General features: G+C 43.8%; 1 protein-coding gene across 6 annotated transcripts in view; it reads left to right on the plus strand.

Annotated features, from left to right (window-relative positions):
- Positions 1–19,578, plus strand: part of LOC138295220 (zinc finger protein 182-like) — a 281,495-nt gene that overhangs the window by 189,013 nt on the left and 72,904 nt on the right. Inside the window, exon 9 of one of the 6 annotated variants that reach the window (XM_069233398.1) lies at positions 730–6,157. The exons of the other annotated variants lie outside the window; for them this stretch is intronic. Coding sequence (XP_069089499.1) covers positions 730–1,580 — 851 coding nt within the window. The 3' untranslated portion in view covers positions 1,581–6,157. Of the gene's footprint in view, positions 1–729; positions 6,158–19,578 lie in introns of those variants that run through there. 6 annotated transcript variants of the gene reach the window in all.

Consider the following 19,578-nt stretch of genomic DNA (forward strand, 5'->3'; position numbering starts at 1 on the left):
AGGTTCTTGGCATTGCTTGATGAAGCATGGCGATAAAAGGTCCTCATGGTCCGGCTTTGCACTCCTAGGTAACGCATGCACACAAAATGGACTCATGCTCCAGTGTTTCTTCTTTCACTGTATTTGACTTCACGTCGACACAAGTGTTCCATTTTCGTTTGCACTCCGGTTTAATTTGGAAGCTTAAAGACTCAAGGTCCATCCTCTGACCATGTAGATATAAAGGACTTCTTGGCCCTCTACTCTTTTCACGCAGTCATGTGCTTCAACACCTTCAAGTACAGATATGGCCACAGGTTTTAGCTGCAGAAACCGTTGTTGAAGGTTCTGTATGGTAAAATAAAAAAAAGGTTCAGGCGGAATCATAACCACAATTTCATTTGATATTCTGTATTTGTAGTATGTGTGGTTATTGCACAATCATTACACAGAAAAGAATGTGTTCATATTGTTTAATATTGCGGTAAAATATATCATAGTAGCCATTTTAACAAGAATTACAAATTTAATACCACTTTGAAAATGGGTAATATGTATAGAGAATTTAAATCTAACCGTTGAATCTGTTATGAGTCGTGGGCTCCAGCAGCCCATGCCATAAGCGTATGTGCCCATGCTGATACGGTTTCCTCCTTAGGAGGGTGAGGCCATCTGTGGTGCTGTGTGGCTTATGTTTCAGCTTCAGAATGTAAAGCCCATCATGACTCAAGTCTCCTTTTAATCTTGTAGATTATGGGCCCATGGTTATGGACCCAGGGAGAACCCCTGAAGAATTCACTGAGAGACATTTACAGCATCAGGCACCGTTAGGAGATGCGACTGAGAACATTCCTCTGTTTTTCGATCAACCTGATATCTGGCAGCAGCAACAGATGACACAGAAGAGATGCCCGTCTAAATACCTTCTTGATGGATCCTTCGAGTATGAATATGATTCCAGTGAGGAGACGATTCCTCTTGTAGGGCTGAAAGCCCGTCCAGGCGAACTACCATACCACTGCACCGTGTGTGGGAAAGGCTTCAGTGTCAAGCAGAGCATGATTAAGCACCAGATGCTTCACACTATTAGTGAATATGGGACCGGTGCAAAGTGTGTGAATCTCTTCATGGACCAAGGCATGTCCACTCATACCCAGAGAACTCATGCCAGTGATGTACTATATAAATGTAGTGAATGTGAGAAAAGCTTCTCAAATGCCTATAAGCTTAAGATCCACCAGAGAATCCATACTGGGGAGAGACCTTACAAATGTCCTGCATGTGAAAAAACCTTCATTAAGGACTCGCACTTGAAGGTGCACATCAGAATGCACACGGGCGAAAGACCATATAAGTGCAAGATGTGTGGCAAAGGTTTCACTAAGTCATATCATTTAAAGGTGCACGTGATGATCCACACAGGAGAAAAACCGCACAAGTGTCTTGAATGTGGGAAGAGCTTTAGCGTTAACTCGCGCCTAACTGCACATCAGAGGACTCACAGTGGGGAGAGGCCATACTTCAGTGCCTCAAAATCAGGCCAGGCCTCCAGAAGAAGACAAACTCTTAAAGGACACTTGAAAACTAACCACTTCAAATGAAAGATAGATACAAAGAAGGATTCAGAAACTGACGTTCTCTCCATATGGTGTGAATGAGAACTTGCTTTCTCTGACACCCACAGACCTCTGTTCGAAGCTGAGATATTTTTCAAATGTGCACATCAAGAGGCAAATACTTGGGAAGGACATTGTGAACTTTTTTCAGGCACACCTTGTAAAAGTCCAGCTACCGACAAGGGACAGTACCATTTTGTAGTCACAAATTTTCTTTCCAGAAGTGTTTCACAACCTATGTGAAAGGCAATCCTATATTTTTGTGCACCATACATAGCCCCATAGGAAGGCTACAGTGAGGAGGGCTCATTAGATATTTAAATGCTTGCACAATCTGTCTCTCCTGTGGTAGAGGTCTTGCCACTCTCTAAGAGACTATTGTTTTCTACTCATACTTCCTTTCACAGGAATATTGCCTTATCACTTGTTGCTAGGCAAAGGATATTAAGATTAGGCAGCAGTGTTTTAAACCAGGGTTATGCGGGATGAGGAAGGGGTTTCAAACCCAGTCTATCGGGGCTTCGTTATCAGCATCCATATTCTGCCCTTTTTAAGCACAGAGAAGAATATGCTAGGTTTACTCTCTTCTATTTAGAATGGTCGAGCCTGCAAATCTAATATTTTAGGCAGTCAAAAAGAGGAGCATTATCTGATGATATGTTCATTGAGATTTGATGAGCAAATGCCCTACAAGTGTTAATGCAAGAGTAGTGTACTGAGTCAGCTCCACACTGAGCAAGAAAAGGTCTTCACATTTACTATTTTACATTTTGGCAAAGTGGGAATCACAGATGTTAATCTTTTAGAGCTATTTTTATATTGAGTTTAGAATGTCTGTACTCTGAGTAATGCTTATAGAACTTCCATGCTAACTAGATATTAACCTGGACCCTGGTGCCCATAGACAGTCCTATCCCATTCCTGATGAGGCTGTTTCCCAGTTCTAAACTAGAATCACCAGGATGCACCAGGGTTCCTAATAAACAGAATGCACGGCATCTTGTGGCGAACTTTCTGCGTGGTCAGGAGCACTGATGCTGCACAAATCACGTTTCATAGGGATGCTTGTGACGGAGACCAAGTTCAATGCATGAGAGCCATGTGGAGAGCAAATGTTCTGCAGCACAGGTTTGCTGTCCTGGGTCTGTGTCATTGGCTGTTGCTTGAAAAGAGGCAGTTGTGAGAACTGGCATGGAAATACCCTTCATTAGATAAAGACAGGAAAGAAATGAAAAAAGCAAATTCTACTTTTAGCTAGATTTATATTTTAGAAGAATGTGTTATAGTGCTGAATAATGACCACTAGTGTATGTTCTATCAACTGGCAGCACATCTCATATGTGGGGGCAGGAGGCATAGCAGTGGCCTTAGCTCAAGGTTACCCATGTTTGCTGAGGGGTGTAAAGTGATGCTTGCTTTCTATTGTCAGACCTTCAGCTTCCCTGAAGGCAAAGGTTTGATGACTTGACTGAAAAACACTTGGATTATTCTAGAGTGTGCTGCACAGCAGATGCCTTAGTGGCTTTCCCTCTGCCATCCTTTCCAAAACATATTCCAAAAACTGATAGACGTAGAACTTTCAAGTCTGTACAAAAATGGCGTCCCGAGCCCAGTCTAATCTATTTAGCTTCAGGTAGGGTAAACCTTGTGTTTTCATTTGGGAATGGGGAAAGAAGAGTTGCCCATGGAGATCTTCCTGAACTATTGAAATAAACAGTTCATGGAGGTAAAGGTTTAGCCATTATGTTTTTCTGCAAGGAATTACTCATTGAGTGTTACATGTCAATGACCACTTTCTTGTAATGCATCACATACCCAACTCCCTCTCTTTTGTCATTTGGTCGTACAGTACATTTTGGCTCTATAGAGAGTTTATTATTAATATGCTGATGGTATCCAGCAAGGTTCGGCCAGTGTATCCTAGCTGTACTCGACTACATAAGGTTGAAAACTGATCCCTCTGGGAGCAATTAACTAACACAAAAAAAAGAGTTCTTCCTGGGAGTAGTGGGGAGTGGCTGGGAAAACACCCAAATGTTTTAGCCGCTGGGGCCAAGTAAACAAAGTTCATTAATTAAAAAGAACAAAAATAGCCCTGGTGTGTTTGTGCTGTTGAGCTCAAGCTATATATTATAACAGTGTTCTGTATTAGAAAATGTTGAATTATACAAGGCTGCTGAGATGGTTTTTATAGTAGTTCAACAAATTGTAAGAGGACTGAATTCTTCAAAAATATAAATGTGTTCAAATATTTTGATTGTGATATAAGATCTTTTTCAGTTTGAATGGTGTCAGCAACTAGCTTCCAGAAGAGGGGTATACACAGCTTTTTAACTCCAGAATCAAAACTATTTGTATCATTCACTTGCCCATAACATAATGAATATTGTAAATATAATATTGACTGAGGTGTCATCTTGGCAACCTGTCCTTCCTGTGTGGCAGAATGGATAGTGGCTGCCTTTTACTTTTTGCCCTGATGATGACCTTGTTGCATTTTATGTGAGGTTGAAACAACAAGTTTAACTCACCTGGCTCAGTCTTGTTGCAAGGGTGAAGAACTTATGTATGAGGGTCTGATTTGAGAGCTGTCTGTTGATTTTCTGACTTGAAAAAAGTTGTCACTATCTTTTTTTAGAAGACGTATTTTGCACTAACTCAGTTTTGACTGTGCTGCTGGCACTTTGATATTTGGCTTGCCACCGTTCCAAGGTATAAAAAAAAAAATTATATAATTTTAAAGGTATTTGAATAAATGTATATTTAGGAAGAATCCAGGCCTTGTACCATTTGTTGAGCAACTCCAGAGGGGGTCTCTAACAGTTTTCATCAAGTACAAATTTCCCTATATCGAGCAATGTTTTAATACACATATGCAACTTGTTCTCTCTAGGTGATGGAGTCACCCCCTTCTGTCTGTGAGTTTCATATATACCTCGCGCACATACCTGCTGATGATTATGGAACACACTTCATATTCCACATTAATTTGTCAAGTCTCGGTATCCTCTACAGTGGCCTCACACTATGAACTGTTCCACAACTGCTCCGAGCAGTCTTACAAAAATCACAAACGTTTGAGGCACAAATATATCTCCCTTTAAATGTACAAAATTCTATAAAAACATTATTTCTTAAAAGTCCGATTCAAAAACGTATGTGCAATTTAAAATCTAGTGCATGTAACTAAACTGCCAACATTAAAATGTAATTGCCCAGGCACCAGCATAAAACTAATCGGGGTCACATGTAGTTCGGTTGTGACCTGGTGTATCACCATCGGCCGCCATTGCCAAAAGGTGCCTGCATCCTAATGCACATTTACACATAGGAAAGGAGTTTAAATTGTACTTTGGGCTGACAAGTGAGGTGTGCACACCTTCAGCTCCTTGGCCGTACATGTTGTTTGTTGATGGGCGCTGTGATTGGGTTCCGTATTTTGACATGTTATAAAGAGTGGGCCGGTGCTCCATGGTCATCTGGGACTGGAAAGCTGTATTTTTCTAGCTCTGACAGAAAGTGACTGCTCCTTTGCCCCTGCACTCCTGTGATTGCAGACGTGGATGCTGTACAGATCCAAATACATGTATGTTAGTGATAGTCTGTGAGCAGCCTTCATGTTTGTGTAGCTTTGTCTTGCATTTCTGTAGATTTGTAATCAGACCCATTGCAATTGCGGCATTCTGTACATAGGAGGTGAAGCGCTTAGACAGATATATCTTCTACGGGTGTAGTACATGGGGCAGCTTAGGCACTAAGCCACTTGTGATTTGAAGCTTTAATAGTGTCATGTATCCTGATTGTGACGATTCCTTTTGTTTTTTTAAGTTGTTTACCATGAACAACTCCTCTCTTGGATTGCACTTCGAAATGATGTTCAGAATTGTTTCATTGTTAAAATAACCTGCAGATGTAAATGAGTGAACGACTGAGGTCCCTCACTCTAGAGGGCGCTTCAGAAGTCCAGTAAGTAACAGTCGGAGCATGGTCTGTGCACAGGGGCCTCCGGCCGGACTTCTTTCCATGGGAAGCGTGTGAGGACCGAGCCACAGGTTTACACCAGGACCCGTTACCTTGTGCTCTGCACGGATCAGCAAAGCTCCTTGAACACCGACCAGGTGACCATCAGTGCAGATGGGTAATTAGACACATGTTGGTTTCATGCCCATCTGGCGCTCAGGAGGTTGGGACAAGTGCAGGCGCCAGCCACCTTCTACAGGAAACAGTGGTGAGGGCAGGGCTGACTTCCTGCACGGGAGTTCACTCGTCTGACTTCTGCACGGGAGTTCACTCGTCTGGAGGGGGTGAGGACCCTGAATGGAAGAATTGAAGCCCTTTAAGAACTCACACTGTGCGCTTTGGGATCAGTGCCCATGGCGTCAGTCAGTGCCGGGTATCCCCTCCGAGGTTCAGTTCCTCTGCAGCCCCCTTCTTATGTACCTGGGAGTGTTGGAACAGGAATACAAGATGACAGGAAATCTTAGGCAATGTCTGGGAAATGTTTGTATGCCAAAATGTAACCTTTAAAGTGAATGGTATTAAAGTTCATGCTTCATTCCTGAGCCTCTCGCTGGTCCTTATTAAGCCTGCAGTGGTAGTTGATGGATGTAAGTCCCACCATTAAGAGCAGTAGCGTTGATTCCTTCGTGTACACACAGAGACCCCTCTCCTGCCGGTGACGTGGGACTCCGGGGATGTCTCCCTGCTGGCCCTAGCTGTGGGGCTGGTTTCACAGAGGAGCGCTGGGAGGAACAGGTAAGCGGATGAGTCTGTGCGGCCTGTGGTGCCAAAGACAACAGATGCTGTTCCATCCTGCAGAGAGCGCCTCTGAGAGGTCTTCTCTGCTAATGCAGTTACAAAGTCTCCTACTCTTGGTTGATTTCTGAGTATTTTTCTAGGGTTGATTTTGAAGCTGGAAACCAGGGTGTTTAAGGTCACATGAAGAAAATACGTTTTTAAAGGCAAGATGTCCATGAAGAGGCGTCTTTTCATTGTACAGAAGTTAAAATGACAGCTTACTATATAACGATCTTTAACATAATTAAATATATGAAATCCATAATATAAGAACTGAAATGCTTGGAACATTCATTTTACGGTGTTACTTCTAATATGTTATCCTGCAATCACTTGCTTTATCTCTGCAGTGAGTTTACTGAACGCTGCATAAGTACTGAAGCGCTGTGAGGCGTGAAGGCGCTTCAGATCTCTGTGTAGATTTACTATTTATGTTAAGTGGAGGTCCAGCTTGCATCACCAACAGCTGCTTCTACTCTTTCCCGTACTTTGCAGCGGAGTCTGTTGACCTTAATTATTCTGTACAGACACTGCACTGCCAAAAGATCATCTGATTCCCAATAATTATTAATACTGCAAAGCATTTCTTTTTAGTTCTTGACTGTCTAGTGGATAAAATTAAATATTCCTGCACAGTAAATCAATCAATCAATCAATCAATCAGTCACTGCATTTGTAAAGCGCGCTACATACCCGTGAGGGTCTCAAGGCGCGGGGGAGGTGGGGGGTGCTACTGGTCGAAGAGCCAGGTCTTGAGGAGTCTTCTGAAGGCCAGCAGGTCCTGGGTCTGTCGTAGGTTGGTGGGGAGAGTGTTCCAGGTCTTGGCGGCGAGGTAGGAGAAGGATCTGCCGCCAGCGGTGGTTTTTCGGATACGGGGGACTGTTGCGAGGGCGAGGTTGGCTGAGCGGAGGCTTCGGGTGGGGGTGTGGAAGCTGAGTCGGTTGTTGAGGTAGGTGGGTCCAGTGTTGTGCAGTGCTTTGTGTGCGTGGATCAGGAGCTTGAAGGTGATCCTTTTGTTGACTGGGAGCCAGTGCAGGCCTCTCAGGTGGAGTGTAATGTGGCTGCGGCGGGGGACACGAGGATGAGTCGGGCCGAGGCGTTCTGGATGCGTTGGAGTCGTCTCAGGAGCTTGTTTGTAATTCCTGAGTAGAGGGCATTCCCGTAGTCGAGTCTGTTGGTGATGAGGGCCTGGGTAACGGTTTTTCTCGTGTCAAGGGGGATCCATTTGAAGATCCTGCGGAGCATACGGAGGGTGTTGAAGCAGGACGCGGAGACGGCGTTGACTTGCCTGGTCATGGAGAGAGTGGAGTCGAGGATGACCCCCAGTGTGCGTGCGTGGTCCGTGTGTTCCGGGGCTGTGCCCAGTGACGTGGGCCACCAAGAGTCGTCCCAGGCTGATGGGGTGGGTCCGAGAATGAGGACCTCCGTCTTGTCTGAGTTCAGCTTCAGTCTGCTGTCCTTCATCCAGTCCGCTACGGCCTTCATTCCTCGGTGGAGGTTAGCTTTGGCGGTGTGGGGATCTTCAGTGAGGGATATGATCAGCTGGGTGTCGTTGGCGTAGGAGATGATGTTGAGGTTGTGTTGTCGTGCGATGTGGGCGAGGGGGGCCATGTAGATATTGAACAGTGTCGGGCTGAGGGAGGATCCCTGTGGGACGCCGCAGATGATCTCAATGATTTTAGAGCGGAAGGGTGGGAGGCGGACGCTCTGGGTTCTGCCGGAGAGGAAGGATGTGGTCCAGGCCAGGGCCTTCTCTTGGATACCGGCGTCATGGAGGCGTGCTGATAGGGTGCGGTGGCAGACCGTGTCAAAGGCTGCTGATAGGTCCAGGAGGATGAGGGCGGCTGTTTCTCCTTTGTCCATCAGGGTCCGGATGTCGTCAGTGGCGGCGATGAGGGCGGTCTTGGTGCTGTGGTTCCTGCGAAAACCGGATTGGGAAGGGTCCAGGATGTTGTTGACTTCGAGGTAGCGGGTCAGCTGTTTGTTGACAATCTTCTCGGTCACTTTTGCTGGGAAAGGGAGCAGGGAGATGGTCCGGAAGTTCTTGAGGTCCTTGGGGTCCACCCTGGGCTTCTTCAGAAGGGCGTTGATCTCGGCGTGCTTCCAGCTTTCTGGGAAGGTTGCTGTCTCGAAGGAACAGTTGATTGTTTTCCGGAGGTGGGGCGCGATGGCTGCGCTGGCTTTGCTGAAGACGTGGTGAGGGCAGGGGTCCGATGGGGATCCGGAGTGGATGGAGTTCATGGTTTTGATGGTGTCTTCGTCGCTGATGCTGGACTAGACGGTCAGGCGACTGGTGCGAGTGGTAGTCGCAGGGGTGGTGGACTCGGTGGTGGGTGCGGGGGGGTCGGGGTTGAAGCTGTCGTGGATGTCGGTGATCTTGCGGTGGAAGAAGGTGGCCAGGGAGTCGCACAAGTCTTGAGATGGCAGGATGTTGTTGGTGATGGAGCTGGGGTTGGAGAGTTCTTTCACGATGCTGAAGAGCTCTTTGGTGTTGTGTGCGTTGTTGTCTAGGCGGTCCTTGAAGGCAGTCTTCTTGGCGGTCCTGATGAGTTGGTGATGTCTGCGGATGGCGCTCTTGAGGGCTGTGTGGTTGTCTGGTGTCCAGTCATGGAGCCATTCCTTCTCCAGCTTCCGACAGGTGTGCTTGGAGATCCGGAGGTCCTCGGTGAACCAGGCGGCTTTCTTGTTGGTGTGGTTGGTTGTAAAGGTCTTAAGAGGGGCGAGGGTGTTGGCGCAGTCGTTGATCCACTGTGTGTGGTTGGTCGCAGTGGTGTCTGGGTTGGTGGGGTCGGTGGGTGGTCTCAGGGCGAGGGCGGTAGTCAGTTGGTCCTCGGTGACCTTGCCCCAGCAGCGGCATGGTAGCTGTTGGGTGCGGTGGTGGGTGGTGGGTTTTATGAAGGTGAAGTGGACAGATCTGTGGTCGGTCCAGTGTGGTTCGGTGGTGTGGTTGAAGGAGACGTGGGGGCTTGCGGAGAAGATGGGGTCGGGCGTGTGTCCAGCGGCGTGAGTGGGTGTCGTTACGAGCTGTTTGAGTCCGAGGTTGGCAAGGTTGTCAATCAGGGCGGTGGAGTTGGCGTTGTTGTTGTTCTCAAGGAGGAAGTTCAGGTCCCCGAGGAGGATGTAGTCCGTGGAAGCGAGGGCGTGGGTGCTGATGAGGTCGGCGATGGTGCCACTGAACTGTGGGTGGGGTCCGGGAGGTCTGTAGATGAGAGTTCCTCTGAGGGTGGTGTTGGGGTCGGTGTGGATCTGGAAGTGCATGTGCTCGGCGGTGGTGAGGGTGTCATCGGTGTTCGTTGAGATTTTGATGGCATCTTTGTGGATGATGGCGATTCCTCCTCCCACTCCGTTGGTGCGGTCTTTGCGGGAGATCTTGTAGCCCTGTGGGATGGCTATGGCGATGTCTGGTGCTGAGGTGCCGTTCAGCCAGGTCTCCGTCAGGAAGGCGACGTTGGGGGCGGTGGAGTCTAGGAGGTCCCAAAGTTCGATGGCGTGCTTGCGAGCGGAGCGGGTGTTGAGGAGGATGCAGCGGAGGTGGTTGGGTTCTCTGGCTGATGGTGTGGAGGGTTGGATGCTGGTGAATCTGCAGTTCCGGCAGGTGAAAGGCCCCTGGGTGCGTTTTGGGGTGTCCCGGTAGCAGGGGTGGTCTCGTCTGGTGTTGAGTGCGTGGAGGGTGCTTGCGTCGTAGTGCAGTCTGGCGTTGCGGGGGGGGGGGGGGGTTCCAGGGGTTCTGGTGCTGGGTGCGGTCCAGGCGCGGACGGGCACAGACGGGCTTGCCTTAGGCGCGGCCTCCATATGAGGGCAGAGGGAGGAGCAGCTGGGAGGTGGGAGCGGGGCGGGCAATGGGAGTGAAGGGGGCGGGGCAGCAGGGGCTCAGCAGCAAGGGAAAAATCCGGGGAAAAAACGGAGGGAAAAGACGGCGGGAGAGGGACAACAGAGCACAGGGGTACAGAACGCAAATCACAGGGGCACAGAATGAAAAAACAAAGTTGCACAGAAGCCAAGTGCAGGGGTACAGAAAAAAGGGAGCGAGTAGTCAGGCGGCAAAAGCGGCAACGGAGGTTCAACCCACAGGGGGCTGCGTGGTAGATGGGGGGAGCGACCTGCCTGGTGACACCAACACAGTCTTGTCTTCAATGATTCCTCTTGCATTAAGTATTTACGTCTTTTCATTAGATGAAAACTTTAGTTAATTCCTACTTGTCGGGGTTTATCTGACTAGTGCTGATACAGCCTAAGGGCCGGACTGGTGACTTCAGTGTCATTTAACTTCAGCCATCGCCTTTTACATGTAGACCGGATTCTCGCAGTTTCAAGAGTGCCACAAACTTCCCCAATACATCTTTTAGATTTTTTACACAATGCCGACTATTCAGTGCCTCTATTCTGCCAACTCTCTAATTCTCCATCAGATCAGGTATGTGTTTTTCTGAGGATCTCTTGCATTCGTGAACAATGTGCACTTATTCCTTTGTTCTAATTATTTTGAAGAGTCCCACATGCGAGGAAGTTATTCGAGCCGGTTTCCAGACGATCTATGTATAACTACTAAGACTTTCTCCATCCAAGACGAGCAAGGATTCATGTCCTAAATACTCGAGTGCTTCTGAAAATCAGCCGGGTGACTGCAATCCCCACGCCTTGTCTCAGATTGGATGTTTTCTTTTTCTCCCTTCCGAAATTCATATTGCCAGTCATCATATAGAAATATAGAAATATGTCTCAACATTCAGTGCATTCGCTATACAGAGCTTCAAAGCACTGTAATCTTTCCAGTGCCAAAACCTTTCATTTGCTGTTCTGAACGTGTTGGTTTGGCCGTACGGTTAACACCAATCAATGTAACATTTTTTGCCTGCCTGTGTATTGCTGCTATTAATTTCTTCAAATTCTCTGTAGGCTTGTTATTGTTATGATAATACCTTTCAGTGGTCAAAGTCTTAAAATATGTTTGAAAACTTGAGGCCCTCCTGTGATACCAAAGCTTCAGGGTATTCTAGTCGAGCATGGCAGAATGGTGCAGAAGTGACGTCCTGGTCCAGTTTACCTGCCTCGCTTCACCTGGGGGCATCCTCGTGCACCAAGGTGACACCTACCAGGGTCTAGGAGGTGCACCATTCCGCACCCTTAGGGGCTCGGCACTTGTGTTCGTCACTTACATTGATGTTTGGAATGCTTTATTGAATCAAGTTCACAAAATACAAGTTATTACAAACTGACAATATCTCAACTCGTAACACTGGAAAATAAATGTAAATTAAAATGTTCGGGAGGCAAATAACAAAGAGAGGTGTGTACATGTTACCACATTATGGTACTATATGCAGCTTAGAATAGATAGCATTTTTTTTATTTTTTATTTATGGAAAATTGAACGAGATGGAGAAAGACAAGATAGGGAAGTAAACGAAAGAACGGATAGAAGAAACGGGGAGAGAAATGGAAGGCAAAAAGCTTTACAGTATGACCAATAGAATTATGCACAACAAGTCCAATCATATAAAGACATAATTAGCCTGATAATTGTTGGAAATGGCCCTTCTGCAGGGTCCCCCCCAAACTTTTTGCCTTCCTCCTTCTCTTTTTCTGACCTCATGTTTGCTGGCTTGAGGACTCTGCACGCTTTACCACTGCTATTCAGTGCTAAAGTGCATGTGCTCTCTCTCTAAAACATGGCAACATTGGCTCATACCCAATTGGCATATTTAATTTACTTGTAAGTCCCTAGCAAAGTGCACTACATTTGCCCAGGGCCTGTAAATTAAATACTGTTAGTGGGCCTGCAGCACTGGTTGTGCCACCCACATAAGTAGCCTCTCAGGCCTGCCGTTGCAAGGCCTGTGTGTGCAGTTTCATTGCCACTTTTAAAAGTAATTGCCAAGCCTTAAACTCCCCTTTTTCTACATATAGGTCACCCCTAAGGTAGGCCCTAGGAAACCCATAGGATAGGGTGGTATATAGATAAAAGGCAGGACATGTGTAATTTATATGTCCTGGTAGTGTAAAACTCCTAAATTCGTTTTTCACTGCTGTGAGGCCTGCTCCTTTCATAGGCTAACATAGGGGCTACCCTCATATACTGTTTGAATGGTAGATTCTGATCTGAAAGGAGTAACAGGGTCATATTAGTACCCGCTGACTGGTGAAGTTGGATTTAATATTACTATTTTAGAAATGCCACTTTTAGAAAGTGAGAATTTCTCTGCTCTTAAATCCATGTGTGCCTTACAATCCACGTCTGGCTAGGTTAGTTGACAGCTCCCTTGTGTATTTCACTCAGACAACCCCAAACACAGGATGCTCATTCACACCTGCAAACATCTGCATTTGAATGCGTCTTCCTGGGCTGGAAGGGTGGAGGGCCTGACACTTACATTTGAAAATACAGTGGCCTGCCCTCACACAATGGACTGCCAAACCCCCTACTGGGACCCTAGCAGACAGATTGGAACTGAAAGGGGACCCTGTGCACTTCTAAGCCACTCTTTGAAGTCTCCCGCACTTCAAAGGCACATTTGGGTATTTAAACCAGGTCTCTGACCCTGCCAACTCAGACACTTCTGGACACAATACTAACTGGGGAAGAAACACTGAGCCAGAACCTGCAACCTGCCAAGAGAAGCGGCCTGGATGCCCAAAGGACTCACCTGATTGCTTTGCTGAAAAGGATTGCTGCCTTGTTGTTACCCTGCTGCCTTGCTGCCCTCTGGCTCTGCTGAGAAGTGCTCTCCAAGAGCTCTGATTGAGCTTGCCTCCTGTTTTCTGAAGTCTCGGGTCCAAAAAGACGTAATCTCTGCAAAGAAGTCCTGGTGCTGCGAAAATCGACTCGCAGCCAGATAAATATTCTATATTTTTCTAAACCTGTGTGATGTATTTTTGTGGTGTTTATACTGTGTTATGGCATGGTTTATTACACAAATACTCTACACATTGTCTTCAAAGTTAAGCCTGACTGCTCAGTTCCATGCTACTGGAGGGTGGGCACAAAATAATTTGGATTGTGTTTGGCTTACCCTGAGTAGAGTGAGAGTCCGTGCGTGGGCAGGGGGTAACCTGACTGCCAACCAAAGACCCCATTTCTAACAATAATGTAATCCTGGAGGTTCGAAGACTAATGTGTCCCCAGGGAACTGATAGATTGTCTTGAGAGAAGATGTAAGCGACATCTTTAACAAGTCTTGTTTAATCTTAAGCTGCATGGATGTGACTTTGAATCGATCTAGCCTACGATTATGTCAAAGCATATGCCCCCATCTAACAAAAGTGATATTTGTAGTGTATTTCCAACTAGATGTGATATCTGTAATGTAATAGCAATGTTAATCAACAAATTTCTCAACCATATTAGTGTGCCAATTAGTATAAGTACTGCATACAAAGATCTGTAGTCAATCAAAACAATCAAACATACATTTATCAAACAAATATCAGATATCTTATCCCACACTTGTGACCAGAATACATGCACATTTGGACTATCAAAAAACATATGAAACATATCACTGTTTTCACTGTGGGTTGACCAACATTTAATACATTTTAACGATTTAAACTTGCAAAGACACTTAGTGGTGAAAAAAAGTCTATTTAAAAAAAATAATAATAATAAGAATACTTGTGTTTTGCTAGCTGAACGAGAAGTAGAATGGATTTTAGACCAAATCTTCTTCCCAGTTGGGGCAGAGAAAGCTTGTTGAAGATCTAGTTCCTATTAATCTTCCCCAGTACTCTTTGGTCTATCTTAAGAAACCTTGTTAAGATTCATATATATGTAAAAAGTGCTCACTAATGTGGAGAAAGTGAAAGCAAAAGGTGGAGATTGAGAGTTGGGACTTGGAAGTGAAGTTGAAGAGTTGTAGAATTATGAATTAGAGTTGCTCATATTTAGTACCATGAGACAAATGTAAATTAAATGTAGTTCTCGAAATGTTAGGAAACTTACCATCAGACATAAGGTGACCTATTGTTATAATGCCTTGGAGTATCCATTCTTTCCAATAGAATACCCTTTTGTGTAGCTTAATGTTTTTATTGTACCATGTGGGGAGTACTTAAAGTGATCTAGAGCGGAAAAAGAGCATGCAAATATGGAATTAGCTAAAAGTGTAAAATAAGTAATAGTGGGAGAGGAAAAAGAAGTGTGTTTGAAATGTAAGTCATATCTCTTACTGAAAAGGTGTGAATAAAGAGCCTTTTAATTTGTGCCATAAATTGGAAATTGAATTAGTCATCTGATAAAGAAGCTCCTGTTTGAGAGTAAAAGAATGATACTTCGTTAAATTTGGAAAATTAACCCTGCTGGAACCTTTAGGTTGTTGAAGCTTGGATAGTGATATGCAAGCTCTTCTCTTACTCCATAGGATCTGTATCAACAGACTATTGATTTGAAAAAGGTTTGTGGAATGTTTACAGAAAACATGGATAGAACAAAAATGTATATTTGGTGCTATCATTGTTTTTATGGTGTCTGGTCTACCCCACCATAATAAAAATAAAGGTGACCATATTTCGGGCAAAGACAATATTTGTTGCTTGACTGCGTTTAGAGTAATAGAGATAGTGTCTCTATTGGAATTAGAATATAAAACACTTAAGCATATGATTTGCCTAAAATTCCATGTAAAGCTAGAATCTTTAAACATGTCTTTAAGACCGTGTTTGAGATAGAACATCTAATTTATTGATATTTATATCCCCATACATCAGAATATTCAGTTGAGGTGAAAAAATTCAGGAATCGCCCTGAGGGTCTGAAACAAAAAGTAGAACATTGTATATTTATATCCCATACATCAGAATATTCAGTTGAGGTGAAACAGGAATCATTCTGAGGGTATGAAACAAAAAGTAAAACATTGTAAGCATAGGCTGTGAATTTAACTTCAGTTCCCTATACTTGTAACCAAAGAAGGTGGAAGGTCAAATTAATTGTTTCCAAAAAAGATCCGGAAACAATATAAAAAGCAAAGAAGATATTGGCCAATCCTTTCACATACCTCTGTGTAATTCAATATAGAGGTATTGTAAGCTTGTGATAAAAAGAGATGATGTAGGTGCTGAATAAAGTAAACTAATATATTTGAGTGCTTAAACCATGCCACAGTAGTTATTTACTCGTTTAATCCCAGTTAACTCGATCAAATGTTTTTTTCCACATACATTATAATGGCTGCAGTTGGAGAGGACGCTTTGGATGCCAGGTGAACAATATTTACAAAGGTTCTAAAGTTGGTTGCAAAGTATCTACAGTTCACAAAACCAGTATGCTCCATACCAGTTAAATCTGAGGGGAAATGGTTAATGCGCAAAGCCAATAATAGTGCAAATATCTTACAATCTGCATTTATGAGGTAAGTGAGTCTATAGTCCCCACAAAGAGACACATCTTTGGAATTCAAACAAAGCCTAGGTTTCAGAAAGGTGCCATGTGCTTTGTTTATTGATGGAACATATTGAATTAGGAGCAATAATTTGGCAACTAATATCTGAGAAAGAAGAGTAAAACTCGACTGAGTAACCACCTGATCTCCAGCTTTATCTTTAGTTAGTTTAGTTATGGCTGCCTTAATCTCAGCAGCTGATATTTCTGCATCTAAAGAGGAATGATCTACACAATCTTGAGCTTTAGAAATGGAATGGAAGAAGGCATGTACTGCTGCGTCTGTGGGCCAGTGTGCTAGGGTATTCAACTGTTAATAAAACTCTGTAAAACATTCCAAAATCAGTGGATCAGTATGTCTACTACCATGTTTAACAGTAATGGTGTTTATTTTAGATTTTTGCTTTTTAACTTTCAGGTAAATACCTAAAAATTTACCAACCTTGTTGTACCCCCCCCTCACCCCAAATACTTTGCATAAACGTTTAGAGTAGTGCCACAAGCGTTTTCAACAGATTGCTTATTAAATTACAGTTTGGCCTTAGTTAATCATGGCAAAGTACTCTTCTGGTTAGATGAAATATTAATGTTCAAGAAACTTTATTTTAATAAGATTAAGGATTCTATAAGAGGTTCTTTTTTTGGTTGTAATGCAGTCATAAAATGTATCTTAGTACCGGAGTTCAGCTTAAGAAAAAAAAAATAATAATCAATGGACAATTTTTCATATTTGTCAACAAGATTCTTATCACTCATTGGCGTGTTATTAAATCTCGATCAATAGGAATTTGGAGCTCCTGGAAGTAAACCTAGGTCAAATATGACTGGGGCACGATTCGAAATGAGGATAGAACCAATTTCAACACGTATCGTAGATTGTAAAACATTATGGATTTTGAAAAACATTGACTAGCCTTGATTCGGATTGATGTACAGGAGAAAAGAATGTAAATTCCAGAACATTAGGATGATTTATCCAAACATTCATCTACACTCACAATCATGTTGTTTTAGAAAGTTTTTGCATTCTGTCACTGTTTTGCAGTCTGATTCCTGTCTATGAAAGGGGTCATACCTTGGTTGCAATGCTCCCCTAAAATGAGATTTTCAATCCAGGGATGTGGAATTCCTATCGCCCGACGCCCGGGACATCTTGTTTGGGGTCAAGGGCAACAAGTTTTTATGTTTACTTTGTCCTTTGGACAAGTAGGCCCAACCCTCTGCAGCACAAACCCTTTGGCTGCCTGTTTTCAGAGAGTGGAACTCTCTGCAGTTGAGGTAATGTGTTTCCAAAAGATAATGCTGTTCGAACTTGTATTTATGCTTCATTATTTGAAATCCTTCATTATTAGGGTGAGTGCTGTAAATAAATGTTTTAAGGTCACACTTCACTACTGATGTTGGTTCCAGTACAAAAAAAACGTGTATACACGTTTGAAAAGTTTGAGCTATGAGGCTAAGTATAATGCTCCCAGAATGCTCTCTGATTAGATGCAAATGAAGTGTCATTTAGTAAAATGTGTTGGTGCATGCTAGTATTTCCCAAAAATATTTCTAATGGAAAATCAGTGTAACCATTTTCAACACGATTATGGCAAGCATGAAAATAAACAAACACTGACAAAGCCAACTGATCTGACATATTTTTATGAGTCTTTTAGTTTCATCAATGCGTGTCTTGTTTTGACATGGCTTTTGTAACATTTTATTTTTGTGGGAGCTATCAGGCCCTCAACACTGTAACAAACACTGGCAAAAAAAAAAAAAAAACGTTTTTGAACTCTAAAAGCACACGTTGCCACCAGTGGCATAACAAAGGCCCCGCAGCCGCCCTCCTGGGGGCCCCTTCAGCACAGCACCTGGCCTGAGTGAGTCTGGAGAGGGGGCTCCTCCATGTTCTTTGCAAAGGGGCACCCTCCAGTTTCGTTACGTCAATGATTGCCACTGTAGTTCCTGACCAATCGCAGTTTTCACCCATTTCAAATGGGTGCTAACACTTTCGCTAAAGGGAAGGGGTCCCATGGGACCCCTTCCCCATTGTGAATGTCACTGTAAACATTTTTTCAGAGCAGGCAGTGGTCCTGCGGAACACTGCCTGCTCTGAAAAAATGAAACGAAAACGTTTCATTTTTCGTTTTTGTAATGCATCTCGTTTTCCTTTAAGGAAAACGGACTGCATTACAAAAATAAAATAAAAAAACATCTTTATTAAAAAGCAGTCACAGACATGGTGGTCTGCTGTCTCCAGCAGGCCACCATCCCTGTGAGGGCCGCCATTCGCAAGGGGGTCGCAAATTGCGACCCACCTCATGATTATTCATGAGGTGGGCATTTGCGAAGCCCTTGCGAATCACAGATGGTGCCATCCTACATTCGGATTTGCGACTCGCAAATTGCGGGTCGCAAATCTGAACCTACTGACATGTGGCCCCAAATTCTTAAAGAAAGTCACAAAAGTGCACCCATGGTATATGTCGTACCCCTATAAAATATTTGTGAACTGTATTTTAGCATGGGTAAATACGATGTGTAGATTTGCTCATGTGAAAATCTATTGAGCATTTGCAAGTTCATTTTCCCTCCAGCCACTTTCTTCCCAACCCTGGAAGAAGTTCTAATTCTGCCATTGTCAGGAGTAAATGTCCAACCTTTCTTATTATGGGAAAATATTAGAGAGAAGCTGGTGAAAATCTTTAAAACATGCAGGTTAGTAGGTTTGCAGACTCAAAGGCATTTCAGCCCTGGAACTATTGCTTACTGCTTCCTCCAGCCCCAGTATGCAGATCTGCAGAAAGGTGGAAAAATAAGGAAATTGCTACAGTAGGGATTGAAACTGCAAGTATTAAAGCCCTACTAAGGTAGTAGCCCTGGCATAATCAGAGAGGCTATTATCAGAGCTCTTACATAATGAGATTGCTGCCATAATTTGTCGCCACACTACATGGCACCAAAGGGACAAGTAGATCTTTTTACAGGACAAGTAGATTTGAGAAGCAACCTGTCCCCTGGACAAGTAGATATTTTAATAAATTCCACACCCCTGCAATCTTACCCTAAAATGAGATTATCATTTAAAGAGGACGTTAACTAAGGGGATTTTTTTCCCAGAACTGAAGAACAGCATCTGTTGGACCACAAATGGAACGCACTGTATTATTAATCTTGAAAGTCAAATAAAGCCATCTGTCATCTTCATCCTTGACTTCATTTTCAAGATGGAAATTCAAGGATTTGTGAAAAATAATAACAACTCAATTTTTTGTTATTAGTAGCAATGGAGCAGAAAACATGACCTATCCATCTCTTCCTTAAAGTGTTGATATTTTTGTACTTGAGATGGGTTTCTTGCTACATAGCAATTAGACATTTTACCTGGGATAAACGTGTAAGAATCCTTTGTTTTTTAACCAAGTTACAAATTCCTTAAACATCCCATGAAATAATTCTGCGGTTACACATGTAAAACATACATGAACATAAATAAACACAAACTATATACAAAGGCATGTATATATACAGTAGGATCGCAAAAGAATATTATGCAAAGACAAATGAAGTATCAGTAGAAGGCTGTGTAAAACACAACAGAGTGCAACATAGGACCAGATTGAGAATATAAAAAAGGGAAGAAAAAAGTGGAGGTGTAGAAACTCCCTATGATAATTGAAGAGCAGGTGGCATAAAGCCACAAGACTTTAACCATATGTGTCAACCAGAACAGCGAGCATTGGCAAAGCAAATAGGTCTCGCCTCTTCAAGAGCTATTGGCTTTGCCAATATGGCTTAGCCATGTTGTACACAAGTGTGGCT

Source organism: Pleurodeles waltl, chromosome 5 (genome assembly GCF_031143425.1).
Source record: "Pleurodeles waltl isolate 20211129_DDA chromosome 5, aPleWal1.hap1.20221129, whole genome shotgun sequence".
Lineage (NCBI taxonomy): Eukaryota > Metazoa > Chordata > Amphibia > Caudata > Salamandridae > Pleurodeles > Pleurodeles waltl.